We start from the raw sequence: 21,554 nt of genomic DNA on the forward strand, positions 1-21,554 counted from the left end.
TCGAATGTTTTGCCAAAGCACACAACAGAAAACACAGCGCATATAAAAAGGTCAAAGATTGTAATATGAATTGGTTATATATTACCCATTTGATGTTTTGGTTTCAGTCCTCATGATTTTACTGTTGTGGACCACTCTCATGGGGCAAGTGTTTATGATTCAATAACTAGAATTAAGAATTCTTTGATTCCAGGGTTTGAATTTTTGAATCCTTTTTCCTCTTTCCCTTGCACACACACACACACACACACACACACACACACACACACACACACACACACACACACACACACACACACACAAATACAAACATAGACACACAGATTAGTCTCCTATCTGCTGAAGGTTTCAAGCTTTATTTAAAAAATGCACCAAAGGACAAAACATTGTTCTCAGAAAACCTGTCTAACAAATCCCCATATTTTCCTACACACACATACACACACACTGTGATAAAACAGTGTGTGTATTAAATTAAAAATTCTTTGATTCCAGGGTTTAGATTTTTGAGTCTTTCATCCTCTTTCCCTTGCACACACACACACACACACACACACACACACACACACACACACGAACACACACACACACACACACACACACACACACACACAGACACACACACACACACACACACACACACACACACTGACTCCCTGATCTATAACACCTCAGAGGCCGATATCTAGACCTCGCTCCCTCCAGTGCTTGTGTTTGTGATTCCATGCAGAGCTACTGTAACTCCCACTGTAAGCTCCATCTGTGCTATCAGCGTCGGTGGAAAACAAACTGGTTGCAGCCTCAACACTGTTGCTATCGCGGTAATGGAAGCACAGCGCCCGGCGAGCCCCTGGCTTCCCATTAAAAAAGCTGCCAGGGAGGCACAGTCTTATCTGGCAAAGAACTCTCCAGTTTTCAAAAGCTGCTTTCTGCCAAATGGTTATCTCACAGAACAAATGGGACAAACCACTGCATTAAGCACTCGGCCGCCTCGGTCGCTGGCTTGACAGTGAAGTGTAACCACGATGCAAATGCACTCGGCCGCCGGACTAATGATTAAACACAACCCGTTTTGCATCAACACTTTCTCTAAACTTTGAAACTCCCTTTTTAAACGATACATTTCCCCCATAAACAAGAAAGTACTCACAGAGAGAGGAGTCCTGCGGTGAGGCCATGGTCGGATCTGTTGACGGGAGAATACTGGACGTCACACGTTTGGACGGAGAGGTTGGGACGGCTGTCACTTCCTGGTAGGAGAGAGAGAGAGGGAGCTATCAGAGGAAACACCTGGAGAGGTCAAAACCACACACACACACACACACACACACACACACACACACACACACACACACACACACGAACACAAACACACAGTCACGTGTTCGAGTGTACAGAGTGCTGACCTTGGAACAGTAGAGTTAGTGCAAACAGCATTTGGTTGAATTTGAATAGAGCTACTTTATCTGAGACCTGATAGAGTACATGCCTGGTGAATGACATGTCCTTGGTGTATACAGGTGTGTTCACTTGTGTAGAAGTACTTGTATAATCATGTACTTGCTTTGCTGCAGGTTTAATCCCATCACAAAATGGTCTCGTGCTTTTCCCATGGAAGTATTTTGGAGTCAGCCTGAGCAACACGCCTATTCAGTTGCAAATCATCCCCGTGGGGAACAAACACACCTGTGTCTGTGTGCTCATATAGAACCGTGTGTGTGCGTCTGCAAATGTGCGTGTGTGTGTTCTTTCATTTGCAAATCAAATGCGTTCCCCAGAGCAGCCTTTTTCTGACAGCTTCTTGCTGGGCGTCAACACAGAGTGACAACAAACATGCAACAACTACACACACGCACACATGCACACACACACACACACACACACACACACACACACACACACACACACACACACACACACACACACACACACACACACACACACATGCACACACACACACACACACACACACACACACAGATTAGTCTCCTATCTGCTGAAGGTTTCAAGCTTTATATAAAAAATGCACCAAAGGACAAAACATTGTTCTCAGAAATCCTGTTTAACAAATCCCCATATTTTCCTACACACACACACACACACACACACACACACACACACACACACACACACACACACACACACACTGTGATAAAACAGGGTTGTAAACACAATCTCTCCCTTTCTGCCTCTGTTATTCTCCCTCTCTTGCTGAAGTCGCACTCACGTCGAATGAAAGTCAAATCACTGAGCAAACGTTCAGACTGGCTGCTGACCACAGCTCCCCAGTGCTCCCAGTCTGAATTCTGGTATTAAACCACTTCTTCTACATCGGCCTCTGCTCAGGAGAGGATTAAGTGCACAAGCTGTGAGGATGTTCTATCGGCCAGATGTGAAGCATTTGTGTGCATGTGAGTTTGGCCTTCATCCCAGCTCGTTCCAGATGTGAACACCATCTCTCTCCGTTCGGTGTTTTTTCCGTGGAGCTTGTTTAATCTTGCGCTGTGAATTATCATGCATATGCTGTGTGGGTGTGAACCTATATTTCTCTCGATACATTAAATTGATATTTCTAAGATGCACCGCAGCAGATGGAACAATCCCACTGCAGGACTGGCTGTGTGCTGCGTGTGTGAGGAAGGGAGATACAGCAAATGAGCCCAAATCTCCACGGTGTCTCAAACTGGAGCATCGACGCTTCGTCAGTTCAACACTTTGTTCGTCAATTAACTGAGCAGAAGGAAATATGCTCAATAAGTGTGTCAATAGGTCGGGTGGTATAAACCTCACTCACTGTGCTCGGGCTGCAAAGTCACGTTTGACCATCATTACTTTTCATTATTATCTTTCTTTTTCACACAGGAAATCTTTGAAATATAAGACTTTTCATATATGTAAATAAATAATAATATTAATAATAATTTGTGTCCTTTTCACTATCCCTTGGACGACAAACCATATGATCTAGTTTGGTTTTCTAGCACCACACCATGTTGAGCGATCCTCCACGGCTGCATTTGGCACAGAAGCACAACAGAGCTCGGAATCTGAGAGCTGAGAATAAGCAGGTTTCTCCAAAATAGATTAAGATGGAAATTGGCCCCCAAGTTATTTGTGTTACCGGCAGAAGAAAAGCTTTCTTTGTTTGATTTTCTTGTCTGGAAGATGCCACACAAAGAGCCAGAGAAAAACAGCGTGCGCGGAGAGGTTGACAATGTGCAGCGATTCTGTTGACAAAAAATAATGACGCCCTTCACAAAGCTGGTCAAGGACGTGAAGCCTCAGAGAACAAGAGGACAGCGGCAGCGGCGGAACATTCAAACTGGATTGTGTATCGATTTGGACACTATTGAAGAAGGCATTCATGTTCAGCCTCAGTACGACAACATAAGAGACTTTCAGAAAAGTGTTCGCTTTTGTCAGATCGTTCATTTGACCAATATTTGGAGTTTACCACAGATATCTCGTGCTTTACGATCCCCCCCGACCAGACCAGATCGGTTGTATGAGATATAATAAGCAGATGAACAGTAGCAGCGGCGGCAAAATGTGTCACACGCGCGTCACCAAGTGCTACCGAGCTGTGAGTCCCTGCCATATGTTCTCTCTGGCACAGGCTGCCACCGAGGAAGGAGGAAGAAGGGTGGTGGTGTATGCGTGTGTGTGTGTGTGCACATCTCCAACAGACTGACAGAGTTAATAAGGGACAGAGCTTGGTGAGATCTGTCTAAATGGACCGGCCTGTCACGAGAGATAATCCCGATGAAAGAATCAAAAAATAAAAATAATTATCCTCTTATAAAGGAGCTCAGCTAATGAAATCAGCTCAGGCCATCTGGGATCATTTCATGTGCGACAGCCGGCCACAAAGAGGCCGGGTCGGATCGGCGCCGGTGGAACCACGGTGTGAAGGAACAGCCCACGTGACACACCCCGCCCCCCCCCCCCCCCTTGACTCTAATTGGTCAGACTGTGACGTGGTGGTCGTGGCGAGCGGAGAGTCTCGGGGGGGAGAGCTGTCCGCCTCCCTCTCCGCAAATGTCCTCCCCCTCTCCCCTCGCGTGTCATCCTCCGTCCAGAAGATGTCACTCTCATAAGTCAGTTACTCCACAACCCTGAGCTTTCTATTCCTCTGGACTCTGGATGGTGCGTTGTGTAGTAACGTTTAGCCTGAATCTGGTTCTACACTCAAGGTTGAAGCAGTGATTATATTTGTCCCACGTCGACTCGTCTCTGCTCCACCGGACCACTTCCCTCTCAGATAGCTCCGAAATTGCTCCGAGTGCTTTTTGCAGGAGTTGGTGGAGCAGCTGGAGAAGCTGGAATCGATAGTCTCCATGGTTTCCATATTAGATGTGACATTTTGGCACAGAATGGTCGTCCACCTCCGCGAAATGTACTTCTTAAACACTTACGATCTTATTCAGGGACTGCTCCTTCTCTTTCTTTCTTTCTTTCCCTACCTTCTCTGTCTCTCTCCAACTCTTTCTATTGTCCTTTCTCTTCCCTCTTCGTGCTGAGGCAGCTCTCCTGCAACGTCCTCTTTATCCAAGTTGTGTTGCAGGAAACATTCAGGTGAGGGGTGGAGCCTTTCTTCCGTCTGCATCTTTACATGTTTAGCTTCAGTCATTCTTTTAGTTTCTTCAATTTTGAGTTGCGTGCTCAAAGTGTCATCAACACGCTCACTAGCCTGCAGTGAATTTTCCGCAGCGACTGACTCGGACGTTTGCGTTCTCACATTCGGCCGCTTCGGAGTTCAGTGCATGTGTCTGAAAGCATCATCACATCTTGCATTTAGAGGTTTCAGGAAGCATCTCGCTGCTGGCGCTACTGGTTTGTGGAGCTGTACCAGTGCCAGCCTTTTGGCACATGTGTTTCTGGAGTAGCACTGTAGCTCCGGCTGGTGAACGGCCACGGACTGAGGGACCCTGCCAAGAAGAGAAGTCGAGTCTGGGTCCTTCATTTTAAGGATTTCTTTGTCCGCGGTGGATTGTGTGGACATAGACACTGTATAGTTAGTCCTGCCACATGCACACTCCCTGTGACAGCTCTTGGAATGAATGCAGCTGGCTGTGAAAGCTGTGAAAGTGTTGCCTGGCACAGCATACGAGTGCCTGCTCTGGAGCTCCACTCATGAGGCTCCACAGCAGGAAACAATCCACTGGGTCCCACTGAGGATCCAGATGTTTTGGACGCGTTCCTGTACAACACACACATGTGAAGCTTTGCATGCTGTGGTATATTTTGACGCCTGGGTCCGTATCACAAAGGGAGCAGCAGCGAGAGCACGAGTGAGCTGAAAGGTTTTGGATGTACTTCGCTGAAAAGACAACACCTCAGGCTCAGAGAGCATTATGGCAAAATTGGACATGCAGGATTTTGGCGAGATTACGTTTGAATTGCAGCACCTCAGGCCACCACAGCCTGACCAGTGGATGATCATCCAGGCCGAAGTCAGACACCATCATGTATTGTTTCACAACAAAAACCAACGCAAATTCAGACATCATATTATCATGTTGCATAAGGTTTCATGCAGCAGCGGAGGCACCGGTCAATCAAATTTCGGGTTTGAGGTGCAGGTACCGGCCAATCCAGTCACGTTGGTGTGGCAGAGGAAGCAGAGGCAGCTGGTGTGTTCATCAGGCAACTAGAAAATGATTAGATCAGTCTTTTTCCTTATCTCAGAGGCACATGGTTGAAAGAAAACCACCTGCAACACTGAACTGAGCAGGATTGATCTGTGGAAGATCAGCAGCCGGATCCATTAAAGTAGTTTAAATGGACGTTTTAATTTGATGTCCAAGTTTTGCAGACTTGTGCTCTTTGATAAAAGCAGCACAGGGATGAACAAAAGTAAAAAACATCACGGGCTTGAATTTTGATCTCAAGGATAATCATCTTCGTCTATCACCTCCTCCTCTTCATCGCTGTTATGCAACCAGAAGCATTGTTCATTCCAAGGTCAGCTCATCTTCACTTCCACTCTCTCTCTATTTCTCTGCGTCGACTCTTTGGACATTGTTTTGTTTGGAGCCATAAGCCTTTTGCATTCCAGTGCAATTACAAATACTTTCTCTTTTTCGGTTTTCAATCCTCCATCGGCCGTCTTTATTAGACTAAACAGAGACATGGCGAGGGCCGCCCACATCAATATTTCAAGCACTCATGGGCAAACAGAAGGCGAACAGAGCGAGCTGGGCCAGAGGCCAGAAAACGAGAAGAAGGAATCGGACAGACAGAGAATGGTATTACACGAGATGGAAAACAGTCAGATGCAGAAAACAAACTTGATGAACTACAGGAGGAGGGATACAGATGTCGAGAGAGGACAGAAAGAATTAATTAAAAGCAGAAAACCCAGACGGAGTCGGGGGAAAATAATAAGTTGGGCAAAAGAAAACGAACAAACAGACATGTAGCGATCCGGAGCTAAAAGGAAGCATCATGCACATTTGTGGCGACACACAAACAAAGCACAGCTATTTTGATGCTGGAGCTCTCCATTACAAAAGCCTGTCTGGATAAATAAGCCCAGGGCACCGAGCTCTGCTGCTCCGGTCACAGCTTGCGCTTCATTTTCCTCCCTGGCAGTTTTTTGACACACAAAAATCTCGGTGATGTGTTTTCATCGCACCCCGTGCTGGTGAGAGCGGCTCTGTGGTGTAGTCTCTTTATTTATTTATTTATTTTTTGAATACATGATGCAACATTTAGTCAGAGTTTTTCCCTCAGGCAGCATTCGTGGTGCCGTCCTGTCAAAGATTCACAGAGTCCCTAAGATCCACTTGACGAACAGCGGCGTTGTTCCTGCTTTGTTTTTTTGCTCTTTTAAACCAGTTCCACGAGAAGAGGAACAAACCTGGGACGGAAAGGATGCTAACCGCTAAAGGTACAGATGGAAAATAACGTTTTTACGAGCTCGCGAATTTTCATTTTGCAAATTTCACTCAGTTTGTGAACAAGACATGTTTGTAGTGTTGACTCCTGATTGGTCCACCTCGCATCGACAGCACCTCGCGACTGTGGCTCCGTTCCCAGAATGCAACAGTGCAGACTCAAGATGGCTGCGTTGAAATCCAGGATATTTTGGCTCCACTTCTGGATAGTGGGAGGAAGTGGAGAAGCTCTTTTTATTTTAATGAGCAGTTTTTCCGACAGCAGAGAGAAAATAAAGTTAGAAGGATATTGCAACATAACTAATAGGTCGACTAATTATTCAATTTTGGACTCTCCGTCTGTTCGAGCCCTTAAAGGTCAGATCGGCCAAGATGTCAGCGATTCCAGACAAATGTGTGAACAGAAGTTTAATATCCAAATACTTTCTCTTGCTTCTGCGTTCCCCAAACATCTAAAACCAACTGTGCAGCCACGACAGTTCACCTTCACACGCCCGACTGTTTGATCCTCACACATTTGCACCTGGGATCTGCCCGGCACGACCACAGCCTCTCGCTGCTGGCCAGCACCAGCAGCTTCACCGGAGCGCTTGGAGGAGATGACTAACCCTGCTGCTATTTTGAGCTTCACTTGCACGCCCCTCATGAGGCAGCTTCGCTACAGGAAAGCCAGGGGGCAGTCCAGTGTATTGGCAACGTGGATCTATTTCCAGTTTTTCAATTAAAATGATTACACCGGGCGATTTAAAGGATATAAAGGAGCAGAGCATCACAGAAGATGGTTAGACGAGGAAAGAAAAGGCTGCTCCTTCATGATAAGGCTGGTCAGGGAAGCAAAGGGAGCTGAAGAGTTCACAAAGAACGTATTGCAACTCGTCCTCAGGGTCCCCAAAACCTCTAGAGCCAAATGTTATGTAAAGATGAGGAGTCATGTGACTGTGCTGCTCTCTGGTGCGACTAGGCCTCAAGAAAACAGTGGATCGGAGTCAGTAGCCCCTCTACTCACCAAACATGCACAGTAACACCAGCCTGCAGCCGGCGTCTGAGTGCTTCATCCTGCATCTCCACAGGGTTAAGTGGCGTGCTCACAAAGTGGAGCTGTCGAGGGAGAGGAGGGTGACGTACGGGTCCATTTGCAAAAGACAAATCTGACCCAGATCCAGTGAGCAGCAGGGAAATTAAACCCTGACTGACGTCCAGTGATTGAGTTTCAAAGCTGATGGGCCGCGGTGTGTGTTTACTGCTGGGAACCTAACGGGGACATTAGTAGATGATTAACACAGACTGGACGGGTGCTCGACCAGAATATATATCTTTATTTATGTAACAGATAATGATATCAGACATTTTAAGGGGCTATGATGTGTGGAATTTAATTAAGTAGATTAGCAAACTCAATAAAAAAAACTAGAGAAAGCAAAAGGCACAAAACTAAAACACAAAATATAGGAAGTGATGTTCTATATGAGCTGCTTATATCTGCTGAATAACTGCTTCAAAAGGCAATTACATTAATATCGCATAACATCATGTTCATTATGATGAAATATTGCAAGAACAGCGATATATGTACATGAATAATGAAGTACACTAAATATGTTCACTCATATAATAATAATGATATACTGGACCACTTAGGGGATAAAAGATCAGAGATTCCCAGAATAAAGTTGTAATATAACTAGAAAAAAAGCTGTTTAATATTACAAGAATAGTAAAGAAAGTATATATTATTCAAAAATAATAAAATATATAATTTTACAATTTACACACATCAGCACTACATTATTATTAGTGTGTATTAGAGGTTTTACCAGATTGTGCAAGAAAGATTTCACATTAAATTACAACTTATATAATAGACTTTATTCTCGTATTATGACGACTATTCTCAAAGCTCAGTATTTGTTTTCCTCGCTCTGGTCCTTATAAGACTTTATACTTCATAATCTGTACATATATATCATAGATGTTGTGTTAATCTTCTCCTGACGATCCCAGTTGGAACTCGGGCTGAAGGAGACAGACTTCCACTCGTCTCCGTGGAGTCAGAGTTCTCCAGAAAACAGCAGATTGAGAAGGAGCCTGAGGAATCGGATCATCACTGATGACGCTGACCTGCTTCACCTGCTCAAATGTGAACCTGCTCTTCATCTGGATCCCCTCCCACCCCCCCCCCTCCACCCCCCTGCTGCTTCACTCTGAATCTCTACCCTCACCTTCCTCACCCTCTGCCTCTCTTTCACAATGCGGCCTTGTGCGCGCTGAATGTAAATCATGTTTCAGTCTCTTTCATCAGGCTCCGTGCCCCCCCCGCCCCCCCCCCAATGTTCACCACTATTTATACATGGCGACTCGGGATCCGGCTCTGTTTCCAGCCTCTCCAAATATACCCTGAATCATGGTCCTGACATCGGATGACACACTGCATGCCTCCTTGATATTCTGGGGATTTTTGGAGTCTATAATTATGTGAGTGTGTAACTCAAGCTGCTGCAGGTGGACGGACTCGTAGAGTACGAACGTTTATATGAAAGCGAATGGGACCGTGTCCGGCACTGGGTCGGACACCTAACGGGTGACATGCTAAATACTTTATGAACTCGGGTCCAGATCTTTGTGGATTCTGATTTGTACCAGAGGAATCTGTAAACTCTACTCTTGCTCCTAAAGGTTTGATGATGAGTTAATTTCTGCCAGAAAGATTTGCGTTGGAAACCTTTTCTTCTTCTCCTGTTTGTGTGACGACTTGGATGAATGGCAGAGATGAGAAACGGCGAGCTGCTGCCCCCCCCTCGCACGACAATAAATGATTGAACGCGTGAGCCTGCAGGTCTTTGGCTAATTGTTGAACACATATGCTCTTGTGCGGCGTTGGGTGTCAAGCTGCGTTAGAGAAAAGACAATCTGAGTCACGCAGCCTGTCTGTATGGGAAAAGGCCCAAAGAGATGCATTCATTACCCAGCTATGGAAATTGATTATCATACATTACAGTGAATACGCACATGCTTCCACTGAGGGGAAGAAGGTCGGAGTTAACGAGCGTCGACAGCCGAGCAGAGGAGTCTTTAAAGTGCGTAAATAAACTGCAGATATAGACGAGTAAATGATCTGGGCCAGTCGGGTGAGGGGGGGGGAGTTTCCCGCGTGACGAGTGCAACTACCCCCCCCCCGAGCCGAGGACGGCGAGCAACAAGTCCTCATGGCACCAAGGAGCAGCAGCGCGTCGCTCACGCCGCCGGCTCCATTAAAAGATTTGAATCTGTGAAACGGAGACGAAAGAGATGCCGGGTAAAAGTTAATGGAATTTTTTAGGAGCTGAATGGACCTGATGAGGACGCCCGTATCCTCATCAGGTCCAGATCAATTTCTCACTGACACATTGTGGCTTTTAGTTTATTTAACATTTAATTAAGTGCGTTTAGGAACACTGCTGCATATTGATCAGTTTTCTTTTTTCTCTTTCTGGAAAACAGCCAACACTTAACCGCACGCTGCGACTGGAGCCCATTCCTCTGGCTTTCAGTCGGTCACCTTTCTTTGCTTCTGCACAGAGAGTCTGTGTCTCACTTTAAAGTGTCGGGTGTCAAGTTGAAGATGAGGATTCACTGTTTGGCTACAAACCAGATTCTGCTGCACCTCATCACCAGCGGTCACAGGCATAGATTTATATATAAAGACTAGATGTCTTGTTCGACGGAGCAGGACGTCCGCAGATGGCGGCCATCTTGCTAGGGGGCATCTCTCTCACCCATAACATTGTGTTGGTAGTGGTACATAACCATAACTTGCTCAATTTTCAACCGATTTTTAACGATCTGGTTTGTTATAAACGTCAGAGATGTAGTTATGACACTGCATACATTATTCATTTTTTTTAGAAAATAACATAATTATTCATAAGTATGCAGTGTCGTATCTACATCTCTGACGTTTATAACAAACCAAACCGTTTAAAAATCGGTTGAAAATTGAGCAAGTTATGGTTATTTACCAACACAATGTTATGGGTGAGCGAGATGGCCCCTAGCAAGATGGCCGCCATGTGCGGACGTTCGTCTCCGTTGGCCGGCAACGCAGACGAGACATCTAGTCTTTATATATAAATCTATGGTCACAGGTGCCTGCCTCACCTGACAATAGCAGGACCACCTCTTTCTTGCCTAGTGTATTGCCACCTACTGGCCCGGCAGGCTTGTTTTCATTTTAGTATTCTTGCATAGATGGAGATATTTTGTAAAACCAAGGTCATGTGGTTGGAGGAGAAAACACACGGAGGCCGGGAGATCTCAACACGCTGAAAACTGTGAAAACGACACCGGAAATGTTTCCAGGGAACCGAAAAAAGTGATGAACCCGACTGTAGCTCAATGCTTCGTTGATTTGTTTTCTTAATTTGCATGATTTTAATTTCCTATCTGCATGTGTTGAGCTCTCTTGGCCACTTTACAAATATCTTTTCTCGTGTTTGTCCGTGTTCCTTCTGTCAAATCTTTAATCGTCCAATTAAAGTTTCCCTCGAGTGGCGTCTGGGTCCTCACCTCTTTGTAGACGGGCAGTAAAATGAAAAATGTGTTTAAAAATATCTTAAATTGCTCCAATTAACAGCAGGTTGCTGTGGTAACCTCCTGATTTCAGTGCAGAGAATATATCCCCCCCCTCTCAAAACCTCCCAGACGCTACACTGCCACCTACTGGGCAACAGGGGCCATCACAGCACGAGTGAGTGCCAAGTCGGGTCATGAGGATTAGAAACATTTAAATTATGTAAGCGCTGATTTATGCACAAACATTTTAATGAGCTGGAACAAAATAATGGAAAGTTTACAAAGTGCAAATGTCAGACATTCTTGATCAGTGGCCTATTTCTGTGCATGTGTGTTAATGAGTGTGTGTCCCCCCCCCATCCCCCCGCCCTGCATGATCAGATGTGACATTAGCAGAGGCCTCATCTGTCTCATGCACCAGAGTGTGTGTGTGTGTGTGTGTGTGTGTGTGTGTGTGTGTGTGTGTGTGTGTGCAGTCATGACCAGAAGGTCAGACAGATGCTGTAAACACAAGCCGGCGTCCCTGGAGGATCGTCCCGGCTACACAAGCGGAAAAACTCGGTCTTTGCACCCGAGATAAATCGTTGCATCACTACACATCTGCAGTTGTCGGAAAATGCAGACCGCCCCCCCACCCCACCCCCCCCTTCCTAATACTGTGGATTTTGGCCACGGCCGAGCGACCACTTGGGAAGCCATCAGTCTTTGTTATGGCTGGCCGTCCAATGACACTGCACCGTTTAAATAAATGAAATGGGCCACAGAAAGAAAAACGCAGCGCATCATCAAATATGAAGCTGCAGGCTCGCAGATGAGTTGAAGGTTGTGTTTTATAAGCAGCCGAGTCCTCGGCTCTCTCTGGGAATCTGGGAGCGTTGCCCATGTGCTCCATTAACACCGGCCACCGGGAGAGGAACAGGCCGGCATGACACAATTCCAGGATGGAGCATGTGTTGCAATGCAGGCGTGTGACAGACATGACGACCGGCTGGACCGCTTGTTATTTACACAGAAATATAAACAAAGGTTCAATATGGAACTCCAAGAACAGATGGGAAACGGATCTAACTCCCTGATGTGGTGCTACCACTTCAACATGGAGTCAACTGAAGATGAAGATAACGATGACACTTTAAAATAAGAAGTTAGGAACAACAAGGCCAGTGCAGCAGGAACAAGAAAAATGAAAACCTCAGCATCCTTTCAGTGAACTCCTCGTACACTATATGTTTACTGTGAAGTGGCAAAGCCCTCTGCAGCGATTGTAGGAATTATGAGTCTCGTCCTTCAGCAGCAGAGGAGCAAATAGTGCGATTATTCTCCAGCGCTCGGTGGCAATTTAGTTTCAACATGACTTTGTTTCTGTCTCTGTTTGTAACGATGGATGATTCCATTAATCCTGAACCTTAATGGAACCGTGAGTCAAACACAACAAAGTATCATCTCAACCCAAACCATAGCGTTAATATATTTTAGAAGAAAACACTTGAGTCCTCTTCCCCGTTAACGTTATCTGTCATATGATCCATAGTTATATTAAAAATTTGTTGTTATAAGACGTACTTTAGCTGCTTTACCAGGTTTAACACAAGAAACAAAAGGAGCCGAACGACCTTCGGTGACCCTGGGAAAAGCCTCCTAATGGAAGCTGCAGGTAGATAATGGTCAGTGAGACATAATGAACCCAGAGCACTGCTCTTCTCGTCTGACTCTGTCCAGCCCAAACACGTGTGATGACCAGAATGAGAGGAGCTGGACCGGGAAGCAGGAGAAAACCTCAGGAGATGTTATCGTGTGCTTCAGTGATGTGGCTCATTAACCACAGTAATCTGTGACAAGCTTTCATCTCAGGAGCCAGATGTGATTTGATTCTGATAGATCCACGTCTCTCTCTCTCTCTCTCTCTCTCTCTCTCTCTCTCTCTGCCGCGGCCTGACGGAGGACTTCGCTTCCTGCAGCAGCTGACACGCCAATTACGAGGTTATTTTTAAAATCCTGCTTCACCATAACGCTCCCCGAAATAGGTCTTAAATAACCGGGTGTCGGATATCAGCAAACCCAGTGGCACTGCACAGAGGCAGCTGGTGCGTGTCTGTGGCACCGGTTTGCACTGGTGCACTCTGAGAACTCCATTACCCACGATGCATGTGGATATGTATATTTACTTTCACCAAGGAGGGAGTGTTCTCACCTCTGTGTGTTGGGTTGTGAACAGGATTACACAAAATCTATTTAGCAGATTTATACAAACCTTGGAGGAAAGATGCGATTTGAGTGAGTGAGGAACTCATTGAATTTTGGTGCGGATATTAAAGGTATATTGAAGGAGCTGTTATCTATGAGTGTGTGCAATTTTTTAGTTTTATAGTTATTTGGAGAGGTTTCTGTGCGCCATTCATTTCTTTTAACGGGTCAAGATGACATTCAGGGGCCAAAACTACCTCAGACTTCACCATTTTCGCTCATCCACATTGATTTCTCTCATAACAACCCACTTCACTTCCAGCAGACGTGGAGTTTTCCTCTCAGAGAAGCCAGCTGGGATGGAAAAACAGAGCAGGAGAGGGAGAAGGCCAGCGTCCTCTCCAGCAAAGTGCCGTGCACAGTGAGCGAGTCCAGGAAATGATGGAAAAACCACAAATTGCTGGAGAGTGAATCATGCTGAACGCAGAGAGATGGGGAGCGTTCAGTTTTGTCTGAGTGTGGAGAACCAGAACCTTCAGTAATACAGTGAAATTAGAAACTAGACCTGTTGGAAAAGTTAGAAAAGTTTGTTGAAATGCAAGATGCCTCTGTTGGGCAGTAACACGCCTGGAGAACCAGGGGAAGTCACAGCACAGAGAAGTACAGTTGAAAATCCAACTCCACAGTGGCAGTTCTTACCGTATCGGTCACGGCCGGCTTCTCAAACATCTTCTTCAGACTTTCCAGCGGGATGTGAAACCTCTCGATCCTCTTGGCAGCCTGCAGGTCCTCTCTGAGCACCGGCTCGCCCGCTGCCTCTACCTGCGGCCCACAGCCGCGACTGGCACCCGAGCCCAAGGTCAACCCCTCTCCATTTCCTGATTGAGTTTCCATTGTTGTCCAGAAACCGTATCCCTCCCTCCCCCCCACACCGTTTCCCCTTCAGGCCTGAGAAGGGGAAGTGTATCGTACCAGGGGTGAGGAAGTGAGGGAGGTAGGACGAGGGTGAGGAGAGGAGATGGAGATCAGGCCGGGGGTCCGTCTTTGTCTGTCGGGCTCTCCGACACTCGCAGGGAAAACTGGAGGAAAGAGGAGGAGAGCAGAAAAAGTTTTTCCCCCTCTCGCTCTCGCTCTGCCCTGTAATTACTCACACACACAGAAGCTGAGTGAACTCCCATGTAGGCTGAGGGAACGGAGAGAGATACGAGTCGCAGCTGCAGAACAGGAGAGACGAAGAGGAGGAAGAGGAAGAGGAGGAAGAGATTTAATGAGGTTCAGACCTGTCATCGTCCTGATTATTACACAGGATCAAAGGACTTGTGCTGTTATGTGACCATTTCTATTTCATACGTGAGAACAAAACACATAAGACGATTGGATTTGTACTTTTGATAATAATAATAAAGTCTATAAAAAGCTTAGTCATCATTATGGTTTTAATACTAAATGAATGTCTGAGTCGTATCTTATCAGAGTCGAAGTCTGCAAGCACTCGTTTCTTCTTCTGTTGTTTGATGCTTCCTGCAGTTTGTCTGAAAGTCTGAACTTTCCACTTTCACTCTCGATCCAGACCGAGACCGAGGCTCCGTTCACGCCTGTTACTCTGGTTCGGGTGAAACTGGAAAGTTCAAAATAAGGCTGGGGTGGAAACGCTGGGAAACATCAGGTCTGGGTGGGAAGGAAAAGCTCATTATTCCTGATTAGACCGAGGAAGCCTCGTAAGAGCTGATCCCTGCCGACCTGCCCTGCAGCCACCATGACTCATGCATTGTTCATTTTCCTCCTGCCACACCAGCACTTCCTCGGGAGTGTTTTCCTGAAAGGAGAACACATTCTCTCAGCTTCCTCTGCCTGACTCGCACTTCAGCTGCTTCCTCTCTGATCCCGTCTCTGCACCGCTCCTCCTCTCCAGCCTCCGGGACGTGGGTTCTGTCAGCTCGTTTCAAACCGCTCACCCCCGTTATTACTCCCATGAGCTGCAGAGGGAGAGCAGGGGTCAAACGATGGGGAGGAGAGTCAGAGCGGCTGACGGAGGAGGACGAAGACGAATGACGGCTTAATTACAGGATCGGGTGGAGACAAAGACGGCGGAGATATGCTCGTTCACACTCACAATAGATACATCAACACAGAGAGAGGGAGAGCGGGCGGAGAGGCAATCCAGATAATCCAATCTTAATGAATGAACGGTCATGATAAATGCATGTGATAGTACTTTGGAGCACAGAGTATCACTCCAGCTATACCAGTGGCAGATGCATTATTCAGATGGAGGCCGAGGTATGTGTGTCACTTTCTGCTGGATCCTGTGTCGTCCGAGGCCGCTCGGCTTTCACCCAGTCACCTGGACAGGACAAAACTGGAGGTACTAACCATTCTAACCAGTTTCCATCACTGTGACCTTTGACCGCTAAATTGTCAGGTCATCAAAATCTGTAGAGATTCAATCGAGCTGAATCTTAAATCAAGTTCGAGAAAATCAGAGTTTGTGAGGCCACTGTGCCATTGACCTTTGACCTTTGGCTACCAAAATCGAACACGTTAATCCGGCAGTACACGCCAATGTTTGTGCCAAATGTGGACGGATTCTCTGGAGACATCACATTCACGACAAAGAAACGTAGAATCGAATGAAATCAAATAAAAAAACGTTTTTTAGTTTTTTGATTATGCCACTTTGAGTTTCTATTAACTGGTATTTCCTTTCAGCCACTGAAAATAGTCAATTTTGGTAGAAAATAGGCCACAGAGGAGCATCTGCCGGAATAATGGAGTATTTTCGATGTTATGCATTTTGATTTGTTGCCTCGTGAAAACACAAACACACACACACACACATACACACACAGACACACACTGCTTTAAGTGCAGGGCTATAATTCAGCGTAGCAGCAAACACAAAGCTCCAGAGCGGCTTCGCTTTAATACAACAAGACAATATTTCAGGCCTAGTGGGGCTTCAGAGAGACGTCTCAGGGAGAAACCACCGGCTACAAACACTGTCTGCTTCTATTAAATAAAAGATGTGGCAGCTTGCGTGTTGGTTCCCATGTTGAATCCCTGTCCAGGGTCGCTCGGATCGCTTTTATTTAGAGGACACACTGAAATACCAGCCGTCCCATAAGATAAGAGGACGGGAATAACAGGTCTCATATCCATTTGGTCCACAGAGGAAGAAAACGCACGCACACATCGTTTACTCCAGGAAAGAAAAGACACTAAATCCTCATAGTGATGAAGTTTAACACGGCATCTACTTACAAATATGTACAGTCTGGTTCTGGAAGTGTGGAAATCATATGAACGGCTCACATGAGAGATAACGATGACATTCCAAACGTGGCTCATTTATGTCCGTCATTATCCACTTGAAGGAGTCGTTACTATGGAAACTGTTGCCCTCCGTCAGGGTCTGATGGTGAAATGCATCAGATATGAGCAGCAGTAAAAACAATAGGTTTTAATGTTGATAACTTGGTTAAGTAAAGGTTGACAAATTATTGTCATTTACGTGACGTCACCTGACATCCTAACAGATGAGACTAGACCCTTGAGGCCTCTTGTTATACAGCGAGGGGGTGCAAGTGGGCGTGGTTAACAAACTGATCCTCTCTAACTGCACCACGGCAGTGAATCGGCTCCAGGACGATTTCCTGGAACCGAGCCGTCACTGTACTTCCCACCAGTCGCTCTGTGATACTTCCTGCTGACGGTGGAGGGATCAGGTTACAGCCTCTCCACTTACTGGGGCTTCGCTTCGCCCTCGTTTCAACAGGTCACCTGATCGGACCGGGGGGGGGGGGGGGCGGGGGGGGAAGTAGAGCAGGCACAGTCTGGTCAGTGAAAACAGAACAAGGCACGAAGGCTGCAGGAAGCTTCAGGTGACGATGATGCACTGAGACAACAAAGCTCCTGATGTTGGAGGAAGCTACGTCACGATGTATGCAAATGTCATATAATGAACTTCCATGTATGAAAATTAAATAAAAACAGTTATTTTTATGTAAAACATTTGTCCAATTGGTGGATTTCATGTTTTCACATATAAAGTATGTCAAGCCCATTAATATGTATGCTTATGTATGTATAAAATATACTGTGACATATATACAAAGTGTTTAATAATTTACACCCATAACATATTCATGTCTATAGAAGTGCAATTTACAAACTACACACACATGCATAGCAAATATTCATATATGTGTTGATAGTAACATATTTATGTCTGTTGTATTGTCTTGAGATTGATGATAAAGGACTTATAGACATATAAGATATGTTTTTCTATGTATTTTGTTTTAATTAACTTATCTTTGTCAATTAGATATTATATATAAATATGATTGATAAAGGAGCATATTTCTACATCAGGTTGTATTCATATAATTGAGAAATACTGTTGTTATATGTATTTTCCCACTTGAGGTGGATATTGTTTGCTGTTCTATTTATTATGTTTCCTCTGATCTCTGTGTCTGTGCAGCTTTATTCTCTGTGTATTATTTTACAAACTCCTCTGGGGAACTTATTGACTTTCTGTGTGTTGCACAAACACCTTATCTGGATGCTCTGCTGGAGCGGAGGGTGTGTTTGGTGAATAGATTGTCTGTCCTTCACTGAACGATGGGGTTTTCCTTGTCTGGGCGGGTGGAGACTTGTCTGGGCGGGTGGAGACTTTGAAATAGACGATAACTCATCATACCTGCTGCATCAGAACTAAATACTATAAGAATACTGGCGTTTTAATTAAATAATTAGAGATGATTGAATTTCAACCTGTGGAAAAAATACAAATGATGAGCTACTCATCCTAACTCAGATAATAATACTTATTTAAATATTTTAAACATATAAAATGTCTTAATTACTACAAATACATGATAGGATTAATATGTTGGCCAGTATGTGGGCAGTGGTGCTGCACTTGAATGGACGTGACCCTAAAGTGACCCAAATGGCACCAGGTCAGTATTTATATGGACTAATTGTGGCCCAGATCTGTCAAACCCCAGAAGTGCTGTATAAATACAGATATGATTATTATTAAGTCTTATTTCTCATCTCTTACCTTCACATGCCTGTTTTCCAAGCCAATGCTGCCTTCTGCTGGTCACTACCTGGAAGTACAGCAGAGGAATATTAAAATAAAGGTCTCATTATTTCATTCAAATAAAATCATTACAGGGGATAATATGATTAATATTACTTCAGAAAAAAAACTCAACCATCTCAGCTTCATCTAGGAAAAAATAACTTGTTACTACGTTTGTGTTAAAGTTGCAAATGTGGTGAAAATCCACTTAATCGTCCTTTAACAATTAAAATCATGTTTGTGTGAATTGTAAACAATCAAATATATCTAAATTTACAATGCATGAAATAAAAGTCTTCCAAATGAGACAAATAAACAGTGTGAGATTTGCTCAAAGGAACAATATGATTTAATAAAACAGGTAAAACAGTGGCTTGTTCCCCTGATGGAACAGAAGCATGAGACTCAGACACATTCAGCCATTTATTTCCCCCCTGAGTTAAAGAAACTCCCTGAACCCATCCTTTTTGTGTCTGTCAGTCTCTCACACACACACACACACACACACACACACACACACACACAGAGACACACACACAGAGACACGCACACACTGGGGTCTGCGGGTCACTGTGCAATGAGACAGCTGAGCCATTCCTTCCAGTCCCTGGGGAAACAATTACAGCGCAGCAGAGGCAGAGGAGTCGGACAGGGGGCTGGGAATTAATGATGGGCTCATGCCCGGCTGCCACTGGCTCATGACTCAAACTGGAGGAGAAGCTCATAGACACAGAGGACGACGCCTCCTGCTGGTAGGTACATGGCACTGCTGTTTCTGTGTCCTGTCTCATTATCATTAAATATAAAGTTCCTACATTAGAATCATCACACAGATCGTAATGCAATTAGAAATAAAGGAGATTTTAAATATAGATCTTTATTTCTCTAAACCATCTGGATCATGTAGATGTTTAACATCAAATGTTAATAAAGATAAACTGATTAGATCTGAGCGTTAATTAAATATAATTAATCTATCCATCTATCTATGTAATATCTAAAGTTCAGTGTATGGAGACTTACGACCCTCTAGTGGTGAAATCGCAGATTGCAACCAGCTGAACAGAGGAACCTACTTTTGCTTCACGTGACATTAAAACATGAGAGTCTCTCTCCACAGTCAGTGTTTGAATGAATCTAGATTGAAAATATAAATATATATATATGTGAGTGAAAGCTTGAATCCAGCAGAGGGACTGTTGGGCCTCAACCTACGTTCCAGCTAATTATTTCAAAGTTAATATTAATATTAATTGACGGATCCTGTGTGGACGTGTAGAGTCGTTTCATCCTGAGTCATCAGCTCAGACTGAGAAAAGAACCTGAATCATATTTTTCATAACGATGAGATTTTATTCTAGAAAACAAACCACGATCACGTGTGAGCTGATAATGATCTCAACGCACACTTTTCCTTCTTCGTACCCATTGTTCAGACACACAGTGGAAAAGCCAGACCTCCACCATCCTTCTCCTCCCCCACAACCCCCTCCAGCTGCCTCCTCCTCTTCCTCCTCTGATCAACCGCCCCCCCTCACCCACCCACCCTGCTCTCCCCTCCCTCCCCCCCTCCCTCTCGTGGCCTGTTGCCATGGAAGCTGATTGGAAGGCTCACTCTGTCTCTCCCCGCACGTTGCTACTCCATCCTCGCCGAGGAGAAAACAAAAGCGAGTCGGAGCTCGGCACAAAACCCAAAAAATAAAAAATGAACTCAGACAAGACGTCCATCTCAATGTTTTCATTTTCGTGCTTCGTTCAAACACAAGAAGAAGAAATGTGAAGCCCTACCACTTCAATACTTTATCTTTGTCCATCTGAACTCAAGGCTGAGGCTTTAAATTGATTTATTTTCGTTATTTTTCAAACCAAACACGACTGTAATGGGAGAAGTGAACGTTCAGGGTCGAGCATCGCTATAGCAACTATGTTTCCGGTCGAGTGGCTGATCACGTCTGTCTGAAAGCTTTGTTGTGTACATTGGTGTTTTGTGCTGTTTGTATGGTACAAAGACCTCATGTTTACAATACGGCTGATATTTTCTATTTGCGGATTATGAAAAACTGCACAAACAGACGTTAAAGACACTGTTTCCATTCATAGATGAAAAGTATATAAACGTGATATTTCCATCATAGAAGACGCGTCTCCCTCCGTTCAGAACAGACGCCAAATGATCACGTAAACAAACGCTGCCATCCTGCGCGTTTGGAGACAGAGTTCATCACAATGTCTTTTCCTTTATATGGCAAAATAACATATATATATATCAAATAACAAACCATTTACAGACTTTAAGGTTTGGTCCTTCTGTTAACAGCCACCAGGGGGCGATCTGTGTCACTTTTAGGGAGCTGTCATGTCTATATATAGTCTAAACTGCCACCTGGTGGTCATTGTGACAGACTACAACATCTGAATGGAATCGCACATTCCGGCTTAATTCAGGTTCTTGAGACGTCTTTAAAAAAAGGAAATCTTCACAAAGCAAGTTCAATCTTTATAATGTGTTTGTTTGTCTGTTAGCGAACAGGATTAGGTAAATTACAGGATTATTAACTTGTCTTAATTAGGTCTGGGCAAGTTAACTCGTTTTAATCGAGTTAACTCAAGTGATGAGTTAACCCGATTAATTATTTTATCTCGCATTAACTCAGGTTTGATTATTTATTGTTTTATTGTGAAAGTCAGGCTTTTATTTTGTGAAAGTCTGTTGCTGACTGCTGCAGAACAGGAAAAAAGAAAATAATTGGCGGATAAACAATCGAGTTAACTCATCACTTGAGTTAACTCGATTAAACGAGTTGACTTGCCCAGCCCTAGTCTTAATT

General features: G+C 44.7%; 1 protein-coding gene across 1 annotated transcript in view; it reads right to left on the reverse strand.

Annotated features, from left to right (window-relative positions):
• xirp2a (xin actin binding repeat containing 2a) overlaps nucleotides 1-14,525 on the reverse strand; it is a 40,270-nt gene extending 25,745 nt beyond the window's left edge. The window contains exons 1-2 of the mRNA XM_061067341.1: nucleotides 14,331-14,525; nucleotides 1,151-1,250 (exon numbers count right to left, since the gene is read on the reverse strand). Of these exons, the coding sequence (XP_060923324.1) occupies nucleotides 1,151-1,250; nucleotides 14,331-14,525 (295 nt within the window). The remainder of the gene's footprint in view (nucleotides 1-1,150; nucleotides 1,251-14,330) is intronic.
• Between the last annotated feature and the right edge of the window lie 7,029 nt (nucleotides 14,526-21,554).

The sequence above is a fragment of the Limanda limanda genome, chromosome 23 (assembly GCF_963576545.1).
Source record: "Limanda limanda chromosome 23, fLimLim1.1, whole genome shotgun sequence".
Taxonomy (NCBI): Eukaryota; Metazoa; Chordata; class Actinopteri; order Pleuronectiformes; family Pleuronectidae; genus Limanda; species Limanda limanda.